Source organism: Danio rerio, chromosome 25 (assembly GCF_052040795.2).
Source record: "Danio rerio strain M-AB ecotype USA chromosome 25, GRCz13ab, whole genome shotgun sequence".
NCBI lineage: Eukaryota > Metazoa > Chordata > Actinopteri > Cypriniformes > Danionidae > Danio > Danio rerio.
The window spans coordinates 23091410-23114000 of record NC_141045.1 but is presented as its reverse complement, the minus strand read 5'-3'; the positions used below and the strand labels follow the sequence as shown (position 1 = coordinate 23114000).

Genomic DNA, 22591 nt, shown 5'->3' with positions numbered 1-22591 from the left:
GTCTATCCCTTTATGACAACAGTGTACTCATCTTCTGATGGCTACTTCCAGCAGGATAACACGCCATGTCATAAAGCATAAATCATCTCAGACTGGTTTCTTGAACATGACAATGAGTTCACTGTACTCAAATGGCCTCCACAGTCACCAGAACTCAATCCAATACCTTTGGGATGTGGTGGAAAAGGAGATTCGCATCATGGATGTGCACCCAACAAATCTGCAGCAACTGCATGATGCTATCATGTGAATATGGACCAAAATCTCTGAGGAATATTTCCAGTACCTTGTTGAATGCCCCGAAGGGGGTTCAACCTGGAAATAGTAAAGTGTACCTAATAAAGTGGCCGTTGAGTGTACATAAACACATGTTCTAAGGAACTTTGTCTCTTGTATGAATGATTTTGTGTTTATACAGTACAATGACAAAACTATCTAGTCTCTCAAAGAGAAATTTCACCCAAAACTTGTTTATGATTTTCTTTCTTCTGTTAATAACAAAAATTGCAAAGAAAGCAGGAAAAACTGTAACCATTGACTTCCATAGTATTTGTTTTTTCCTACTATGGAAGTCAATGGTTACAGGTTCTTCAGAATATCTTTTATGATTTTTACAGAAACCACTTAAAGATGAGTAAATATAGAGAACATTTTCATGTTTGGATGAACTGCCCCTTTAAGAAGGAGTCTGCACAACTGAGCATGGAGGATATTACAGGATTATCACTCTCTTTGAATGGGATGGAACTGCAAAATGACAATTTCAAACTCAAGGATACACACAATAGCATTGTAACTCTAGTTCAGGTTTGGTAAAGTCCAGTTGATGCATCAAACAGTAACAACATAAGGTCATGATTACTCAGTCGTGGTCAAAAGTGATGACTTGATGGAACTTTTGCACAACATTTATATATTAAAGGTATAGTTCAAGCCATAGTTTAAGAAATTATTTTCTCAATTCTTTCTTTTGTTGAACGCAAAATAAGACATTTTAAAAAATGTTGGAAACGGGTACCCATTGACTTTCATTTGTTTTTCTTTGTATGCCAATGCTTATCAGTTTCCAACATTCTTCAAAACGTCTTTTTTCTGTTTAAAAGGCAAAAGAAAATAAAGCAAGTTTGGAACTAGTTAATGGTCAGTAAATTTATATTGGATTTCAAAAAAAGGCTACAAAGCAAAGTTGAGTCAAAATTGTGTGTGTCAAACTGTAGTGGTTTTGTTAGTTTTATAATACTCACTGTAAGCCAAAGCTGTGTGTAATGAAACGTGACACATTTCCCGTACTCGCCATTCCTCACAGGATTTCAAGTCAGAGCTCGCGGGAATGTGACCCTGTGATGTGACTCTCCAGCCTATAAGAATTATTAACTATACATGGATTCTTATTAGCAAGCTTTTGTTGTATTTCCACTTTATTTAAGCTAATTCAGAATAATAAGAGTGGCGTCAAAAACTATGCATATATTAAAGGGACAGTTCACCCAAAAAAAATGTATTTACTCACAATCTACTCACCCGCAAGTTGTTGAAAACCTTTATAAGTTTCTGTTTGCTGTTGAACACAAAAGATATTTTGATTAGATTAATGGTAAAGACCTGCAGTGGTGTAAATTAACAAAATACAAATACTTATATTACTGTAATTAAGTCAATTTTCCCAGAAATTATAATTTACTATAATTTACTTTGCCTTAAGTACATGTATAGTGCAGCATTGGTCCTTTTACTCCACTACTTTCCCTCAACCTGCAGTCACTACTTTATTTTTTCTTGTCTTTGGGGATTAGAAAAATCAGCTCTGTGATTCCTGTCCAATCAAATTGCACATAGAAGGTAAATGCCATCATAATGAACTACCTCAAGACAAGGGCGGTTTATAATTGCAGCAAACTGTTTGGAAGCATTAAAAGTGTCGAAGTAGATGTCTATAAACTTTACACACATTGACCCATACACTGTTGATGATGGACGTTTGCTGTTTGAAGACAACATGGTCTTAAACACCCAGCAGACACAAGACGTCAACATGACGATAGATTTACGTTGTACCCTAATGTTGTGGAGACGTTGCATTTTGTTTGGAAATGAAAATCAGGTTGAATTCAGAATAAAACATCAAGGCGATGTCAATGTCCAACGTCCAACCTACAATCACCCAAATATCAACATCTAATGATGTTACAGCTTGATGTTGTGTGGATGTTAACACTATGACATCTATCAAATGTTGGATTTTGGTTGCCATACCCGATGAATAAATGTCAGTATTTGACATCAATATGACGTTGGTTTAAGATGTTGGCTCGATGTAGGTTTTTGATCACTTTCTAACACAACCTAAATTCAACCAAATATCAACGTCATTTGATGTTGTTAAGAAATGTCAAAATATCATTGTCCTTAGACACTGGGTATACTTTAATTTTTGATCACCTGACATCACATCCTAAATCTAACCTAATATTAACGTTTTATGATGTTGTTTGCCTGCTAAGCAATAACTAAATGCACAACAGAATGTTACATTTACACACTTCCACAAATTACATGTAAACGCATTTTCACAGCTTTTCAAAGCGCAGCACTCGCTACTCACTACTCTTGAGTACTTTTGAAAGGTCTATTTTGTACTCATACTTCGAGTAATGTTTACAACACATACTTTTATTCTTACTTGCACTACATTTTTGGGCAAGTAATAGTATGTTTTACCTAATTATGATTTTGCAGTACTCTTCAGTACTTTTTAGTTTTACCACTGGAGACCTGTAACTAGTAACTTCCATTGTAGTGTCGCGGTGGCCAGCTAGTAAAGTGCTGTGCAGGTAAACCTCACTCCTCTGACCTCTAAAGTTGCTCTTGTGACAGGTCCTAGAGGCCATGGTCTTTAGCCTCCATCAGAGCAATCGACTCTCAGGTGGAATGGTGCTGGTTCTATACCAGCTTGGTTTGGGTTCGGTGGTGTAGGACTAGCAGGGTTACAGTAGGAAAAACAAAAACAATGGTTACAGTTTTTTTAACATTTTGCGAAATTTTCATACTTTTTTTTTTGTATGAAAAAAGGTTTGTGACAAGTGAGTGATTAAATTGTGACAGAATATTCAGTCTCGGATGAATGATCCCTTTAAGGAACATCCTTTTTTGTCTCAAACCAAACACTAAACTGCATTTACACTCATATACACTAATCCCAGCACAACATTTTGTTGTTAAATTTAATAACAATAATCAGCATCATCATCACAATTTTAAAATTTAAATTATACATGTTATAAACTTATTCAGGCAGCACGGTGGTGCAGTGGGTTGCACGATCGCCTCACAGCAAGAGCATCACTGGTTCGGGCCTCGGCTGGGTCAGTTGGCATTTCTTTGTGGAGTTTGCATGTTCTCCCTGTGTTTGCATAGGTTTCCTCCGGGTGCTCCGGTTTCCCCCCACAATCCAAAGACATGTGGTTTAGGTGAATTGGGTAAGCTAAATTGTCTGTAGTGTATGAAAGTGCATGGATGTTTCCCAGTGATGGGTTGCAGCTGGAAGGGCATCCGCTGTGTAAAAACATATCCTGGATAAGTTGGTGGTTCATTCCGCTGTGGCAACCCCAAGCTGAAAAGAAAATGAATGAATGTATGAATGAATGAATAAACTTATTAAAATGTAATTATAAATAATAATAATCAAATTATATCTTAGTTTAGAAATTGTGTAAACTTATTAAAATGTATTGTTACTATGAAATAACAATGACAGCAATTAATTATAAACCTAAGAATAATAATCGTTAATAATATTCATTATGTGCAGGGCATCCACTGCGTAAAACATATACTGGATAAGTTGGCGATTCATTCCACGGTGGCGACCCCAGATTAATAAAGAGACTAAGCCAAAAAGAAAATGAATAAATCAATGAATGAATGTTTTATAATACTACCTTTTTTCTTCGTCTTCCTCTTCTTGTTGTTATTATTATTATTATTATTATTATTATTATTATTATTATTATTATTATTATTATTATTATTGCATGTAACATCTCATCAAAACAAAACGAACAAACTTGTTAATAAACATTTCAGAACTCATAGGCGTTTTATATTTAGCGTTCGCAGATTGGCCCTGCACTTCCGGCAAGTTCACTGGAGAGGCGCAATCAGGCTGCGTGTTGTTGCAGTGTGTTCGTGCGCGCTGACGGACTGACGGAGCCGGTTCACCGGGAGCTCAGTGCTGTACTATGGACCTGCGGAGCAGCGCTGAGACAGACCCGGACCTCTCCGAAAACCATCCCGGCTCCGTCCCGGCGGAGCTGCAGTCCAGGAAGCAGGAACAGGAGAAGCTGTCCGGGGTGGTGAAGAGCGTGCACCGAAAACTCCGCAGGAAATACATTGAAGGTATTGAAATTAGAGATGCGTAGCTGTGTAGCTTAGCCTAGATCAGTTTCTGGACTCACTCCGGCCTGATCACAAACATAAACGCCAGAAGAAAAAACCTGACTGTGTTATTTTAATTAAATTATCTGTCGCGATGCTTTTTGGGATGATTTGCTGTCACATTTGTCTCGTTTTGGGCTGTTTGTTTGGTTCAGTCACAAGTAACTTAATGCCCATACAGATAACATTTCGTGTAACATTTGAAGAGAACGTTCCGAACGCTTTTAAATGACTTAGTCTTGAAAGTCAGCATATTAGATATCAAAACAGCTCATGTTAGTGGTTTTGTCTGTTTCTTAAACGACATTATAGTCTAGTCAGCAAGTGCGGGGATGTTCATCTGTTCCTGTTTTGCCTTTCACTAAGCCATTGGCCAAGTGTTCGAACGCATAAACAACATTTAAAGGAATAGTTCACACAAAAATAAAACACTTTACTCACCCTCAAGCCATTCAAAATGTAATATTTTCCTCCCAATAGAACATTGTGAATGACATTTTAAAACACTTAACGTGGTTTGACGTTAATGTACCTAAACATAAACCAGAGAAACCAAATTTCTGTTACTTGTAATTAACTCCAACTACTGTAAAAAGAACGAGTCCCAATTCCATAGATACAAAAAAAAACAAAAAAAAAACATCAAGTGTTTTCCCCTCTATTGAAATCTATTATAAGGGAAAAGCTTAATGTGGCCTAATGTACCTTAACAACAAGCTGGGAAAATTAAATTTCGATCAAGTTTTACTTGTGATTAACACTAACTTTAATTTTACGAACAGTCTTTTTAACATGTGGTTTTCCAAAAAGGTAAAGTTGGTTTTATATTTGCACATCTGTCATTTAGTACTAGCAGTCTCTATATTGTTTACTATATTACTTTAAGTATTCAATCAGAATTAGCATGCAAGTATGATTTCTAAACAACATTAACACTATCTAATTCACTGTGGACAATGCTGTACTTTGATAGCCATTTGCTGCTAATATGATTTCCCTATTTAGAATTTGCAAAGAGTGCTTTTCTGAAATTATATTATTAAGGAGAATGTCTGAATCTCCCAATATAAAGCCAACTTTTCCTTTATTGGTTTCCCTCGGTTGTTGTAAAGTTATTTTAAGCCTTTCCTTATTATATTCTTCAATAGGGAGAAAACACTTAACATAATATTGTTCACTTCATGGAATTAGGACCTGTTCTTTTGACAATACAGGGTTCAACGCTAAGGATTTTTTCTACTGGCCCAATTGGGCCAGCGGTTCAGATTTTTACTTGCCCTGCGAATATGTTCACTGGCCCCACCAAAAAAAAGTTAAGTTAATAGATATTTGTTAGCCACATGTTTTAATATTGTGTCAAAAATGTGTTTTGAATCTAGAATTTTTATATTTTTAAAATGTAAAAAAATGTATAATGAGCATATCTTAGCATGGTACCCATGTAAATGTCTGCTTCCAAGACATTCTTTTAGCCTCATAAATTTATTTCGCTGTACTGGTTTTTACCAGATTACAAAAAAAAAACTACATGCTCACAACATCCAATCAGATAGAAGGAACCGAAAAGCAACATGGTGTTTATGACATCACTGGGAAGGCAGCATTTAAAGGCTTAAAAGCACAAACTGTTTCTCGATTCTTAGACTGTATTCATATGCAATTAACAAATAGTCGCAGACAAATTGAACTCTTGTGACAAGGCACTACGAATCGGGCCAGTAACAATTCTGTCTACTGTCCAGAGCGCCTAACACGCTGGCCCCGGGCCACCGGGCAGTCCTTATTGTTGAGCCCTGCAATAGTTGGTGTTAATCACAAGTAACGTTTGACAGAATTTTTTGGGGGGTTTCCCCGGTCGGTGTTAAAGTATATTAAGCCACGTTAAGCTGTTTCCTTATAATGAACTTAAAATGCATAACGTGAAAATGTTTACTCCCTAAAATTACAGCTCATTCTTTTCACATCAGAAAGAGTTTGTCATAAGTAATATTTGATCGAAAAAAAATTCCCTGCCTGTTGTTTAGGTGTATTAAGCCATGTTAAGCTTTTTCCTTATAATAGACTTAAATGGAGGAGAAAACACTTAATGTGATGTTTTTTACTTTGTCTATGAAATTGGGACTCATTCTTTTTACAGTAGTTGGGGTTAATTACAAGTACAATATGACATAAATTTGGGTTTCTCTGGGTTATGTTTAGGTACATTAAGCCATGTTAAGCTTTTTTCGTGTTAAGCGTCTTAGAATGTAGCCATTTAAAGACGTTACTAGCTGAAATTTGGATCTGTAAATAGCAAGTAAATTTCTACAGCACTCTTGAGTTAAAAACTTTAAAACTGTCTTGGCTATTCACTTAAGTCGTGACGATGAAATAATGTTTTGGGTTCCAAGCTGTTACTCATTTAAATTGCGGAAGTGTTTGTTAATGACCATTTTTTAGTCATATCATTCATTAAAGTGAATTTTATATAAAGTCATGGTGTACACAACTGTCTCTGAATTTGCTGCATCACAGACGCTTAACAGTTTATAAAGACAAATCCCTTTCTGGCTTTCTGATAATAGACATGGATATTTATACTGCAGTTGTGACTTTCGAAAGTATTACAGCGCTTTGTAAACATTTATTATTACCCTTTGATGAGATTCCACATACAGTTTTATATGGCGATTGGACCCGGGATCCGCTTCGTGTGAGGTCACACTTAACAAGCGGATACATGATGTAGTAAAACAATGATTCTGAAAATTAATTTCTTTTACAGTGTTTATTATTGACTTTTATTCACAACCTTTGCAAATCCTGATTACAACAACCTGGAGCATAAGCAATGAGCATCCCTTTGCAAACTCCTATATAAGCTACTGCTGTTTATTTACATTTTTATACAGGTTGCGTCATGCAGGATATGCACAAGCAGGTGCCATTTTGTTGAACAATACAACACATTTAATGCAAACAAAGTGTCAGCTCGCATGTGATTTAAAACAGATATTTAACCAGATGAAGGAACATAAAAGGAACAAAATAGTTATCATAGGGGTCACATTATTAAAACAAAACACATTTGGTGCACATTTTCACATGTTATTCGCAATGTCCATTTTTTCCAATACTTTTCACACCTTTTGAATGAATTCTTTAGGTAAATGTGAGTCTATTCATATAGTTTATCTCCTTTACAATTCCTATCCGTTGGGCCTATGTTGGAGGATCAGCCTGAAACCTTTTCTGAGTTATGGCTTTTGTTACTTGCTAAAAGTGTTTTTATTAATTATTTCTTATTGCCTGGAACAATTTCTGACATTTTCTCAAGATATAATAAAAAAAAGTATGAATAATCATATCTTCTCCAGTTATCTTTTTAATTTCAATTTCAATTGCTGTTTTATACCAAAAGGGCTGTATTTGTGGACAAGCCCGAAGATGTGATAATGATTGGCCATTAAGGTTCCACCTTGTCTCCAACAAGACCCTGGACTTTCTATACCCGTAAGTCGTGCTGAGAGTTGGCTCACATGTGATATTGAGACCACGCAAACAATTTTGTGTGACAGGAAACTTGCGCTGTAGACTGTAGTTTGACAGAGTTGAGGATTAAAAGTAATAATGTACTTAATGTTCAGTTTCTTGCACAAAAAAGTGATGTCTTCTTTCTGCATAGTCAGCAGTAGGGCTGTACGATTTGGGGAAAATATCTAATTGCAATATTTTTATTTATTATTTTTTTTGGACCGATATTTCGATTTGCGATTTGATGTTGTAGTCAAGCTTCAGCTCGATAATCTGTATTGTAGCTTTTTACTGCTAAAATGCAGTGAGTGTTAGTTAAAAAAGGAACTGAAAAGATATTAACTTGCTCACACATTTTTTCAAATTTGGCTTTAAACATTCAGAAATTTTTCTCATTTTTGTCTTGAGCAAACAGTAAGCACAAATAAAATTACGTTTCCTTTCTGTTAACAAGTTAAACTCAAATTAAGCAGGTAGTGTAGCTTATTATACAAACAAAAAATAATAATTATAAAAATACAGCTGTGGTACTGCAAAATGGCTAAAATTTGTGAGAGATGGAGGTGTTTATCTTCTATCCTAAATTTATAATGTATAACATATCATTCCTAATTTTTTATCACTTTTTTTCATTTTTCTGAGAGAAAAAGAAAATAAATAGTTTTTCCGCTTGCTTACAAACTGCTTTGCTTACCTTTGACTTAAAAAAAAAATAGATGACTATAAGTTCTGAATGTCAATTTCGATTGCTTTTCGATTAATCAACCAGCCATAATGGAAGTTGATAACCTCAACTTTTGGTTCCAAAAACAGAGTTAACTTTCATGGTATTTATAGCAGGGTCAGTTTACTTCATAGCTTCATGAAGTGCATACACAGAACGCCACAAATTTTCTTTTAAAAAAATGAATAAATCTAATACACATTGTTTCAGTTTCCCATGCTGCATGTCAAGTCATGTTGCTTGATTTTACTGATTTCCATGTCAAATTGGGCTTTGGGTAAGAGCAAGTGCAGACTTTTGGACTGTAGACTACAGTTTTTTTTAATAATTGTTGGAGGCCTATTTCGATATCGCTGTTGAATTTAGATGAATTGCACAACCCTAGCATTTACGTCTCGCTCTTCATCAGCTGCTATTTGACTTCATCATCAAAAACATAATTTTTCGGTAATGTAAATGATAGTTATGTAATCAGTTTTTTTTTCCAGTAACAGCTCTCCCCACACAAAGTTGGGCAAAATAAACATTTATACAGTCAGATTTTTGTGTGTTTTGTTTAGTTTCTCTAGGTTTAGAATCTCTATATTGAATCTTCCATGGTTTCCCCCAAGAGGGACGAGCAGCACTATAAATCCCACACACAGTAGTCTATTCACTAGACCCCGTGATGGGTTAATAAGGAAGGCATGATCTGGTCTTCTTGGCATTGTACAGCAGTATTCATATGTAACGGCGCTGCAGTCTCTTCCCTTCTTGTCTTATTCTCCGTAAATCAGATAAGGCCTGTATTTTCCACTCTGTCATGGGACGGCTCACTTTTTGTCAGTTCTTGCTCTCCCAAACAGTTTTGCTGTCTCGCCTTTTGGTGTCATCGTCATTATCAGCAAGTTTTTGAAACTGTGAGTGAATCAGCACAAACATTTTGATGATACGGTACTTTTAAGCTTGGCAATGGAGTTTAACTGAGCTGTTGAAGAAATCGGACTGTGTTTTGCAAGGCTTCGGTTTCAGAATCAAACTGTTGGTTTGTGTTTGACCTCAGAAAGTAGGTTTTGTGGAAGTGTTTGCTATTTATGCTTTGAAGAATTATCAGTCACGTGATGTGATGGTACGCCCTTTTTTTTCTCTTTGGCTGCAGTGGGAGATTTCGATAAAATATGGCGTGAGCATTGTGAAGATGAGCAGACTCTTAGTGAATATGCCATGGCCATGAAGAATCTTGCTGACAACCACTGGGCCAATAAATGCGAGGGAGAGGGACGCATTGAGTGGTGCCGCAGGTTGATAAAACACATTTTTTGTACTGAATGATGCTAAATTTTGCTGTTTCGCAGTGTTAGTGATGCTAAATTATGCTTTTTCTCAGTGTTTGTCAGGAGTATTTCCAGGATGGAGGGATGAGGCGAGTCTTGGAGAAAGATGAGAAGAGTGCTAGGCATGCCACAGCTGGGAATGCAAACACCGATACAAATGCTCCACCGCAGCTGTCCTCTATAAGGTGCTCTAGAATGACACTGTTAAAAGGCCACAGTATATTTGCATAAAATACAAGTTTAGTTCAGCTTTTAAACTTCTTTAAGGTATCCATGGTGATTTTTATATGTAGGTGTGGCTCTGAGCCTCCGCCTTCTTTAATGTTGAAAATTGTCAAATTAATTTATTAATCAATTAAGTCAAATGTCCATGAGTTAAAACATTTAAGCAAAAGGCCTGAATTTATATTGGAAAATGAATATTTATCGGTAGAAAAGAAGCTATAACTCTGTTCACAGAGAAACTTATGCACGGATATTTCAGGATATAATTTTTTTCTACTTGTTTCCATTCGCTGTCATCATTGGGTTTCATGATTACTTGCCAGATTAAAACTGTCTTGGCTGTTTGCGATACAGTATTTGACTAAACAGATATACAGTTGAATTCAGAATTAATATCCCCCTTTTGATTTGATTTTTATTTTTTTAAATATTTCCCAAATTATTTTTAACAGAGCATGGAAATTTTCACAGTATGTCTGATAATATTTTTTCTTCTGGAGAAAGTCTTATTTGTTTTATTTCAGCTAGAATAAAAGCAGTTATTAATTTTTTAAAAAACATTTTTGGGACAAAATTATAAGCCCCTTTAAGCTAATTGTTTTTCCGATAATCTACAGAACAAACCATCGATAAACAATAACTTTCCTAATTATCCTTACCTGCCTAGTTCACCTTATTAACCTAGTTAAGCCTTTAAATGTCACTTTAAGCTGTATAGAAGTGTCTTGAAAAATATCAAGTAAAATATTAATTACTGTCATCATGGCAAAGATAAAATAAATCCGTTATTAGAAATGAGTTATTAAAATTATTATGCTTAGAAATGTGCTGAAACAATCTTCTCTCCATTAAACAGAAATTGGTGGAAAAAAATAAACGGGCGCTAATAATTCAGGGGGGCTAATAATTCTGACTTCAACTGTATATCTTGCATGGTATTTTACCACTATATAACGTTTCCACCTCATGGGTCTTCGCACTAGCTTTTTAAAATTTACTAGAATTTTTAATGGAACTACCTGCTCAAGAACTATGAATGACTTTTATAATAGTAATGCTTAAAGGGTCATGAAACACTAAAACACATTGTTTGAGATAATGTGTGGCACATTGATAAAAGCAATATTAGGACCCCTCCATTTCATTGTTCAGTGAAAATTGGTTAATTTTGCAATGTTTTGAACAAATTTGTCCTTTTGGTTTAAGAATACATTTCGAAGCAATTTCATGGCCAAGTGGTAAATGCAAATTCTGCATGGTGAATTGCTGCCAGTACACAGTGACATCATCAGGTTTTCAGTGTTTCTGCACATTAATTCATGAGAAAGAGCTGGTTCAATTCAATCACCGCGCACTAGTCAGTGCTCTGTTTCTAAGTTTGTCAACACACACAAAATCTGTTTCATTTCGATGTGAGCAGAGCTAACACATGGTCCAAACTGTTGGTTCTTTCAATTTTAGAAGACTTTATAATATTATAATATAATATTATATTAATAATATATTATTAATATATTATATATTATATATAATATATATTATATATTATATATATTACATATTATATATTATTAATATATTATTATTAATATATTATTATAATATATATTAATATTAATACAGTATCCGAGCAACAATAAAACACAATCCACTTTTTATGCAGTTATGCATTAAGTGCAGTACGACACTTTTAGACAAATGGTCTTTGTATAATCTATTTATTTAATTATTTTTAACAGTGACAGTTGGGAAAAAATACTATTGTTCTCAGAATCGCACTCCATTTCCCCAGTGTGTGCGAGTTTGCATTGTAATAGTTTTTTGCACTAACCGTGACATTCCCACCTCAACACAGCTGGAAACACCCTTTTTCCTGTTCCCGCCACTGACAAAAAAAAAGAAAATAAAATATTTAAAAGATTATGAAGTCAGAATTAAGAGTTATAAAGTCGCAATTACGAGTTATAAAGTCAGAATCCCGAGATTTAAAGTAGCAAATCCGATTTAAAACATTAGAATTACGAGTTATAAAGTCAGAATTCCAAGTTATAAAGTCAGAATTCCAAGTTATAAAGTCACTATTGTGAGTTATAAAGTCGCAGTTCCAAGTTATAAAGTCAGAATTGCGAGTTATAAAATTGCAATTCTGATTTATAAAGTCATAATTCCAAGTTATAAAGTCATAATTCTCAGTTATAAAGTCATAATTCCCTGTTATAAAGTCAGAATTCCGAATTATAAAGTTAGAATTGCGAGTTTTAACAATAGTTTCCTGTTATGGCGACTGACCGTAAATGAAGTGTTAAAGGCGCAATCACAACGTTAAGCCACACGACTGCTAATTGTTTATCACGCTTTTATCTTTTTTATTATTTATCATGTTTATTTATTTATTTTTATTTTTTATGTTAGTTTAGTTTTTATTTACATTTTTTTATTATTATTATTATTAATGGTGAGAACGGGCTTACATACTTTTATAGTCTATGTTTCATCTCCATCACAAATATTTACAAAAAAAAAGAATCATTTCGCCCTTTAGTTGTTGATTTGCACTTGATGCCTCTGTCGGCAGGCTTGCATTACTAGCAGAAAAAGATTAGGATTCTGTAAGGAATTATTTCATTTAATTCATTCTTTTGAAGAAATCTTTAACACTGTTAAATAGGGTTGGGTTCCTTTGGAACTGGTATGCACTAGACCTAATCAGCATATAAATTGCGGTGCCTAATTTCGGTGCCACTGGTGCTGTAACAAGAACGTAAAGCAGGTTGCACACCAGAAGCTCTGTTTGGTGACGTGCCATACAGCGCCATGCATTTTAGAATTCACAAGTCTATGTTCATATTTCTGCCGCACCACACATCGACATCCGAATAGTTTGATTTTAAATAACATGCGAATATGCATGTCTGGTGTGTGATGATATTAGCTGTCATGTGCGCGCCGTGCCGCTGCTCTGAGCGGCGCATCAGATGTTTGACGGCCTTAAGCATCAAGTAGTGCATCCAAAGCACATATAAGTACGCATTGTGTCACACCACCTCTAAATATTTAATTCTAAACAGCTTTGTGGTATACCGATGTCAGTGATGTCAGGCATTTGTTCTGGTTGCTTATAGAAGGCAAAGCGCGCAGTATGGCACATGCGGCGAGCGACTCCCTTAATCAACACGCATGATCACATGCATCTAATTTCCTTAAACTAAGCATACTAAAATATGGCTATATTTTACAGGCAAGGATACTGCTTGTAAAACATGCAGCAGATGCTTTACAAAAGTTGCGTGTAAGAGGGGAAACTCGTAAAACTTATAAAATGTGAGGGCTCATGGAATGAACTTAAAGGTGAGGTACAGTATGGACTGCCTTTGACAGCTTGTGACATCATCTGGCACTTTCAGTGAGTACGTTTACATGGACACCAATACTCTGATTTTAATATGATTAGGACTCTGATCACGAGTCTACGTAAACAGTGATTTTTGATTATCTTAAAGGACCCCAGACACAAACTGCGGAGGAAACATTTTTAGGCTGGTGACACAATGACGTTGATGGATCTATGTGCTATAACATGTAACTGAGAATCATGAATGTAACATTCAAAAAGCTACTCATGTAAACACCTTAATCATATTATTGTCTCATTCAGATTAAGGCAAATCATTAGATCACTGATGTCCATGTAAAAGTAGTCACAAACCCCAAACCCAGAAAAAAGGTGCTCCCTGATTTTGATGACAGCCGTTCCACAAGTTAGTAGTTAGCTAATGTAATGTTAATAGCTTAATGCAAATCTTGCATTCATGCTTACAAACAAATGATCAAAAGAAATATATTAATGCAATTCAAATATATAAAATATGAATTGATGTTCACTTAAAACGTGTGTGTGTGTGTGTGTGTGTGTGTGTGTGTGTGTGTGTGTGTGTGTGTGTGTGTGTGTGTGTGTGTGTGTGTGTGTGTGTGTGTGTGTGTGTGTGTGTGTGTGTGTGTGTGTGTGTGTGTGTATATACATACATACATACATACATACATACACACAAACATACACAGACACACAAGTTTTAAGTAAACATCAATTCATATTTTATAATATAAATATATAATATTATAATATAAATATAATATTATATATAAAATTTATTTTAAAAAATTTTTGTCAAATAATTTTGTGGCTAAAAAGTTCGGGCATCATCCAGGCAACGTTTTGGCACTGGTATCATTTTAAAAGTATCGATTTAGCAGCGCTAGCGAAATATCCCCAAATGATACCCAACCCTACTGTTAAACCAAACACCATTTTAAATCCTATAACTGAGTTCCTTTAACTATGTTTTATTAAAATGCTCCCTTGAGTACATTTAAGGCCTTAAAACTACAAATTCAATGTCTATATAGCAACTTTTTTACTAAATCAGCCTTTTTACTTACTTGCACTTAGTACCAGCTCAACATTCCAGCTTGGGAGGATCCGACTCTTGGATGTGGGCAGCTGTTTCAATCCTTTCCTAAAGTTTGATGAGTTTCTGACTGTCGGTATTGACATTGTGCCAGCAGTAGAGGTTTGTGTTCCATAAAGTTGTATGATACTTTTTAAATTCAGTTAAAATAAGTGTTACTTCTGTCCCTCACAGCTCTAAATCTTTTGCTTCTCCATCTGTTTTTCCTTTTTATGATCTCAGAGTGTCTACAAATGTGACTTTCTCAACCTGCAGCTGCAGCAGCCTCTGCAGCTGGCCAGCGATGCCTTGGATGCTTTCTTGCGGCAGTTACGAGGCCCAATTGATGCTTTACCTGCCGAGTTATTTCATGTAGTAGTCTTCTCTCTTCTTCTCTCCTACTTTCCTTCCCCCTACCAGCGCTGGCTCTGCTGCAAGAAAGCACATGAACTCCTGACCCTGAACGGCCTGCTCCTCATCATCACCCCTGATTCCTCTCACCAGGGCCGGCACGCGCTTATGATGCGCAGCTGGCGAGTTGCAGTGGAGTCTCTGGGATTCAAGCGCTATAAGTACGTCAAATTCTCCCACATGCACCTGATCGCTTTCCGCAAGGTATCCCCCACCACCAGTAGCGACCTTGTGAGCCGCAACTACCCGGAGATGCTTTACATCCCACAGGACTTTAACACTTTCGACGAGGACGGATTCGCAGATTGCTACGAGCCTCCGCGATCAGATTTTGAAGATGATCAGATGGCGTGTAGCTTCGCGGAACTGCCGGAAACTCCGTACGATTCAGACTCAAGTGAGAGCCAGAGTAGCTCGGCGCCTTTCTACGAGCTGGAAGACCCTATATTGCTGCAGAGCTGAACTTGTTTACTAGCCCCCTCTTGGTATTTAGTACCTTACCGTTGTGCTGCCAAAATTGCTCCGCTGCGTTTTTTGTCTACTCGACCCCCTTTTTAAGCAGCGAAAAGTTTGCACAGAGTGAATGAGAACGTTTAGGTGGGCGTGGATTTTTAAGAGCGTGCAAGACATCCTTTTGAACACAAATATACACACTAAACAATCTTACGGTTACTACGAAATTTAAGTGATGTGGTTTTGTATTGGAAAAACAGCTGTGTGATACCAGGTCGAGGACAGTTTTCATTCAAAATGAGTGTTTATTGGACAAATGTTTGTGAATTAGCAAAAATGACACCTTAGGCGTAGTTTATAGTCGAGTTTTAAGAGATCCAACCGTTTGACCGAAGTTACTATGATACTTTGTGTTGGTCTTTTTCAACGGAATTTCTTGAATAGGCAAGTTCAACCAAAAATTTACTCTGTCCATTTAATGGAAGTATGTGGGGTCCAAAATAGGGTTGTTTTGATTGACAAATTGTTACATTTTTGCTTGAACGTGTCCTTTAAAGGTTTGATTCTTGAGACATTTTGAACGATGATTTCAGCCATTCATTCGATCTGATTATTTTTAGAATAGCCAGCCTTATGAAATTTGTAGCATTTTACGTATCTGCAGAACTTGTGAGTGTTTGGTTATGTGACGTTGTAAATGTGAATGTGGATTTCTTGCTTCAAAAGGTACAAATCATGCGAACTTGTCCTAGTTTTTGCAGAACAAACAATCTTACAGGTGACCAGATTGGATGCATGCAATGTGGAAACATGTTTCTAGTCTTGCGATCAAATGACCTGCGAGTAGCTTTGTTTTCATTTAAACCGCTGTAATAACCAATACTATCCAAGTACTTGTCCGTAGTATGTAGTATGGTGCAGGTTTGATTTCTCTGCATTTTGCCATAATGTGACTTTGAGTAGGATGATTGTTTACTATTGACTGTTTACTCTCGAATCCTTCAGTTGCTAATTCTACTTCCTGTATCATCGTCTTCTGTATATCTGACATTGAGTTCTTCGGTATCAAATTTTTTGCTTTTTTGCGTATACAATTACAATGCATAACTTTTAAGGTACAAGTAAAAAAAGTACTGTCAAATGTTGACTTGAAGTACTATCAAAAGATTGTTTCATATCACCATTTTTATCTCAGAATTTGCAACTTTTTTTACTCACTCCAAGTTCTTAAAAACACTATATTAAAGGGATCACTCACCCAAAAGTGAAAATTTGTAGTTAATTTAATTTACTCATACTCGGGTCATTCAAGATTATATTTGTATTTCAGTTGAAATAAAAGGAACCCCTTTTTTTCTTTTTTTTTCTTTTTGCAAATAGGCTTATTTTACAACTTTCCTAGAGTTAAACAATTTAGTTTTACCAACAATTGAGTTTTACAATTATTGAATCCATTCAGCTGATATACAGGTCTGGTGGGAGCACTTTTAGTTTAGCTTAGCTTAACTTAGCTTAGCTTAGCATAAGTTATTGAATCAGATTAGACCATGAGCATCTCGCTCCAAAAATTCACAAATAGAGTTGATTATTTCTCTTCTTATGTAGTTCCATTATGTACTAAGATCATGAAATGTTGCTGTTTTCCATGTCAATATGGCTTGGAAATAAATTCTTATTGTGTCTTGATTATTACACCTGAATGAGTTTCTAGCCATTTCCAAAAAAATGTGGAGTGTTCCTTTAAAGAAAAGGAAAATGTATCTGTAACTGTGGTCGAGAAATGCAAGTCGACGCCTACTGGTGCTTTTTAGTGTCAAAAAATGCATGTAGGAATAAATAAATGAGTGAGGTTTTATGAAACTAAACAATGGACTTGAGCAAGATACTGCACATTATTTACACAGTAGTTAACTTTAATTCACAGTCTTGGCAAAGGGTCCTGTGGTGCTCAAACATCACACATTCACTTTATAAAACTTCAGTGTATTCATTTTATTTAGCTTGAATGTTTTTTTTTTTGTTTTTTTGTGTGAAAGTAGTCAATGACTTGCATTTTTGAATCTCCAAGGACCACAGTTTCAGCTAAAGACCTTTTTTATGCCCTACTAAAGGAAAAAATCTAATGAACTATACAGTACATCTTGGATGACATGAGGTTGAGTAAATTAACTGTAATTTTCATTGATCTGAACTATCCTTTTAATAGTCCAAGCACATATTTGCACATTTGAAATGAGGTATGTAAAATATCAATATTGGCATCAGCATTTCATTAGAAAAGCAATATATTCATTATCAAAATTCCCCATATTGCTGTAAAATAACCGTTTCATGGAGTAACTGATTTTAGGAAATGTTTTGTATTGTATTAATATGGTTACCGATTGGTAAGCCTGAGAATATGCTGCGATGGGTCTTTTACACCTGAAGGATTGTGTGAGACGTAGATTAAGGGTTTGTTGAAGTAGGCGTCAGGCACTTTAAATGTGTTGTAGGGGTGCCAAAAACAAGTACAAAGATTTGAAATGGTGTAAGAAGCTTTCAGGGTATTGAAAAAAATCCTCTTTAAGGTGCCTTCAAACTCTAATTGTATTTTTGCATTTGTGATTATATGAAATGGATGCTAGAACAGGCGACTGGAAGTAAAAGCTCATTTCTCTCCCACAATAAACTGTTCGATTACAATTTTCCAGCAAATTAACTAGCTCTTGGCTGAATCACTAAAAAATACTGCCCTGTCAGCAATAGCATTTAAAGGTATACTTCAGTCTGCACTTGATTTATAAATCTTAGAAAAAAGATGTTTTAAAACAATAAAAATGGAAGGAAAAAAGCTTTGTATTATACTGTTTACTCAGTGGTGTATTCAAACATTTGCATATCAAATGTCTTTGTCTTCCCGCAGGCTCTAATCTAACATTTGCATGATTGATTTTCTTATCAGTGTTATGATGGTTGACGACTCCCACATGGCCGAGCTGTTTGTGTGAACTATTGTCATTCATCTTTTATAAATAAAAGTTTTTGTTGCCTTCTTGTTTGGTCTTTCATTTGTCTGAAGCAAGTTTATGCTAGAAAACATGTTGTAAGCTCTCCCTCATATCCATTTGGATTAAATTCCATTTGTTCAAAGGTTTTATTTGTATTTTAAGATGAAAATTGTTGTATTTAGTAAAGACACAATGAATAGTTTTTACCATTGGTAACGCATATATTTAAGTATAGGTAAACATTGCTACTGTATTATTTAAGTAATATAAATGTGTCTGAAAAGTATCTTTTTTATTATATAGAAAATAATGTTATAGTCAAAATCATAAGTGTTCTCCAACCTAATCTTTAATTCAACACCGTGAACTCAATCCACAATGAACTCTTTATGAGTTTATGCATAATAACAATTTTGCTGCAATTAAAACCAAAATCTGTATTTGATAATGTTAAAATGAAAGGTAAACAAGATAAATGAGTGCCACATAAGTATTGTAATGTTAACTTGTGTAGTTAACTAACATCAACTGCTGGGTCATTATCACTTTAAAGTGTCTTTGAGACATCAAAATTAAAAAAAAAAAAGTTGAGATTTTTGATTTGACTACATTTAGGCTGTAAAAAATGACTGTTGGTCAAGCTCCTGCATTTTTCACAAATTACCTGCAAGCATACAAACAATAAACAAACCTAAAATTGTGCAAACCCTGTCATGGACAAATACAAAGTAGTATATTTTCATTGCAGTGCGATTGTAAAATGTACAGTTGAAGTCAGAATTATTAGCCTCCCTGAATTGTTAGCCCCCTGTTTTTTTTCTAATAATTTCAGTTTAGTTTCCCAGAGATGGGTTGCAGTTAGAAGGGCATCCACTGCGTAAAAACGTGTTGGATGAGTTGGCGGTTCATTCCACTGTGTTGACCCCAGATTAATAAGGGGACTAAGCCGAAAAGAAAATGAATGAATGAATTTCAGTTTATTGGAGAGAAGATTTTTTTTCAACACATCTCTCAACATAATAGTTTAACAACTGATTTGTTTTATCTTTGCCATGATGACAATAAATAACATTTGACTAGATATTTTTCAAGACACTTCTATACAGCTTAAAGTGACATTAAAGGCTTAACTAGGTTAATAAAATTGGTTAGGGTAATTAGGCAAGTTAATGTATAAAAATGGTTTGTTCTGTAGACTAAATTAAATATAGTTTAAAGGGGCTAATAATTTTAACCTTAACATGTTTTTTTTCAAACTGCTTTTAGTCGCGGCATTCTGTGGAGGGTGCTCGGGGAGTATGGGGTAAGAGGCAATCTGTTGAGGGCCGTCTCGTCCCTGTATGAACAGAGTAGGAGTTTGGTTTGCATTGACGGCAATAAGTCAGATTTGTTTCCAGTGCATGTTGGACTCCGGCAGGGCTGCCCCTTGTCACAATTCTATTCATAATTTTTACGGACAGAATTTCAAGGCGCAGCCTTGGGCTGGAGGGGGTCCGGTTTGGGGAACACAGGATTTCATCTCTGTTATTCGCAGATGATGTTGTTCTGTTGGCTTCATCAGACATGGACCTTAAGCATGCACTGGGGTGGTTTGCTGCCGAGTGTGACGCTGCTGGGATGAGAATCGGCAACTCTAAGTCCGAGGCCATGGTGCTCCACCGGAAAAAGGTGGTTTGCCATTTCCAGGTTGGAGGAGAGTCCTTACCCCAGGTGGAAGAGTTTAAGTACCTCGGGCTTTTGTTCACGAGTGAGGGAAGGATGGAACGTGTGGTTGACAGGCAGATTGGTGCAGCGGCAGCAGTAATGCGGTCGATGTACCGGTCCGATGTGGTAAAGGAGCTGAGCCGAAAGGCAAAGCTCTCGATTTACCGGTCAATCTACGTTCCTACTCTCACCTTTGGATCATGACCGAAAGGACAAGATCTCGGATACAAGCGGCAGAAAGAGTTTCCTTCAAAGGGTGGCAGGGCGCACTCTTATGGATAGGGTGAGGAGCTCTGACACCTCTGACTCAGCTCTGAGGAGCTCGGAGTAGAGTCGCTGCTCCTCCACATCGAGAGAAGTCAGCTGAGGTGGCTCGGGCATCTGTTTCGGATGCCTCCTGGACGCCCACCTAGGGAGGTGTTCCAGGCATGTCCCACCGGGAGGCGGCCTCGGAGAAAACCCAGGACACGCTGGAGGGACTATGTCTCTCGGCTGGCCTGGGAACGCCTCGGGGTTTGCCCCGGAGGAGCTGGAGGAAGTGTCTGGGGATAGGGAAGTCTGGGGTTCTCTCCTAAGACTGCTGCCCCCGCGACCCGGCCCCGGAAAAGCAGCAGAAGATGAATGAATGAATGATAAACTGCTTTTATTCTAGCCAAAAATAAAGCAAATAAGACTTTATCCAGAAGAAGAAAAAAAAAACAGACATACAGTAAAAATTTCATTGCTCTCTTAAACATCATTTAGGAAATATTTTAAAAAGAAAAAAAAATCAAAGGGGGGCTAATAATTCTGACTTCAACCATAGGCTATATTTTCAGAAAGGTAATGTGTCTCTTTATCAACCCAACATTTTAGATAATGGAAAAGTCTATTTATGTTAATGAAATAATGGACAAAGCATTTATTTCCCAATAAAATATGCAATCGTTGCAAAACCCAAAATCTAAAATATTTTGCCCAAACTTTCAAACAGTATTAACTGGCCCTTACTGATAATTTAAGAAATCACACAAGATGTTTTTCTGAGGTTATAAATAATTTGTTTATTTTTATAAAAGTTGACCATGACGGTGGAAAACAAGATGACAGGGTGGACTGAGGCTTTATTTAGTGAACTAAATATGGAAGAACTTTTAAAAAACAACAGGTACAACAAGAAATATTACAGGGTTATTATAAAAAGAATTGTAAAAATTTTCAAGAAGTCAACACTGCGAACCACTGAGCCACCTTGCCGCCTCTTCTGTTATCAATTAGGTTTTATAAATATGATAATTAATTGGACAATAAACAATCATTGTCCTTCAAATTAAATTTGCTAATAAATGTAAAACTTTACACTGTACAGTGTATAGAAGGAGTGAAAGGAATGTTGGAAGCAACTCGCGTTAAACTCCTTAATAATACTGCTTTGTTTAGTTCAGAATAAGGCAAATAATTAGATTACAGATAACAGTTCACATAAATGTACAACTACTTAGGGCTGTATTTTTATTTCAAACAGTCAATGAGCTCCATTATATGGACTTTTCTCCTTATATAGACTGAGACAGATATTGTTAAAAGGTTTGTATTGTCCACTCATGCATCTACTATTGTCGTAAATGTGTGTATGAGTGTTGCAACATAAAAACATTAACTAATTACCAATAAAATGCTAAATAATAAAGTGTCACTAGCATTGCATATACGTCCACCCTGTCAAGGAAGGATTTGTGACAGGGTGGACAATGACAGTGAGGACATTTTTGGCTAAAGATAGCATTTATTCAACAGAGGTTGCACCTGCAGCTGGCAAAGTGTTTCCCTATTTAAGCTCTTTATATACAGTTTAAAAGCTATATTTTTTATTTCTAATTTTTTAAAAATATTAATTAATATTTAATTTCACATTGACCGGGTGGACATGTTGGGCTTGACAACATTCCGTTTCAAACACAATATGAGAAAAAAAGTGAACATGTAAAATTTGAAAAATCTGATTTACCTACTTTTTAGACACACTGAAGTTGGCTGAGCTGTGTGTGGGACATGGCAAAATCACATACATTTAATGAAAGGCAATAATTGAGCAAAACATATTTGAAAACACTTATAATTCTACCTGCATGTGCGTAAAGGTTTAACCAAATATTTTAAAACATCAGAATTTCATTATTTCGCATTGTGTTTAATATAGGGCTGATTCAATCTTGTGGGACATCAAAGGCACTTTATAGTGATAATGACCCTGCTTTAGGCCCACACGGATCTGCGTGCGCAGAATTACGCAGATTTTTAGCCCATCATTGATTCTGTTTATTTATTTGTGTTAATGTGTGTAAATTAAGATTTATTCAGTTTTTAAATTAATTACAATATTGACTAATATAAAAAATA

The 22591-nt window shown here is 35.8% G+C and overlaps 2 protein-coding genes across 4 annotated transcripts in view; one reads left to right on the top strand and one right to left on the bottom strand.

Moving 5' to 3' along the window:
- Positions 1-22591, bottom strand: part of LOC147837700 (uncharacterized) — a 174198-nt gene that overhangs the window by 118775 nt on the left and 32832 nt on the right. Inside the window, exon 2 of the mRNA XM_087312262.1 lies at positions 19603-19704. The gene's annotated coding sequence lies outside the window, so the exon portion shown is untranslated. The remainder of the gene's footprint in view (positions 1-19602; positions 19705-22591) is intronic.
- On the top strand, positions 4175-18552 carry samtor (S-adenosylmethionine sensor upstream of mTORC1). Of its 3 annotated transcripts, XM_087310857.1 has the most exons (6): positions 4175-4395; positions 7835-7926; positions 9810-9951; positions 10038-10169; positions 14657-14777; positions 14898-18552. In XM_087310857.1, the coding sequence occupies exons 3-6, from the start codon at positions 9875-9877 to the stop codon at positions 15525-15527; spliced, it is 960 nt and encodes a 319-aa protein (XP_087166983.1). In that variant the 5' UTR covers positions 4175-4395; positions 7835-7926; positions 9810-9874; the 3' UTR covers positions 15528-18552.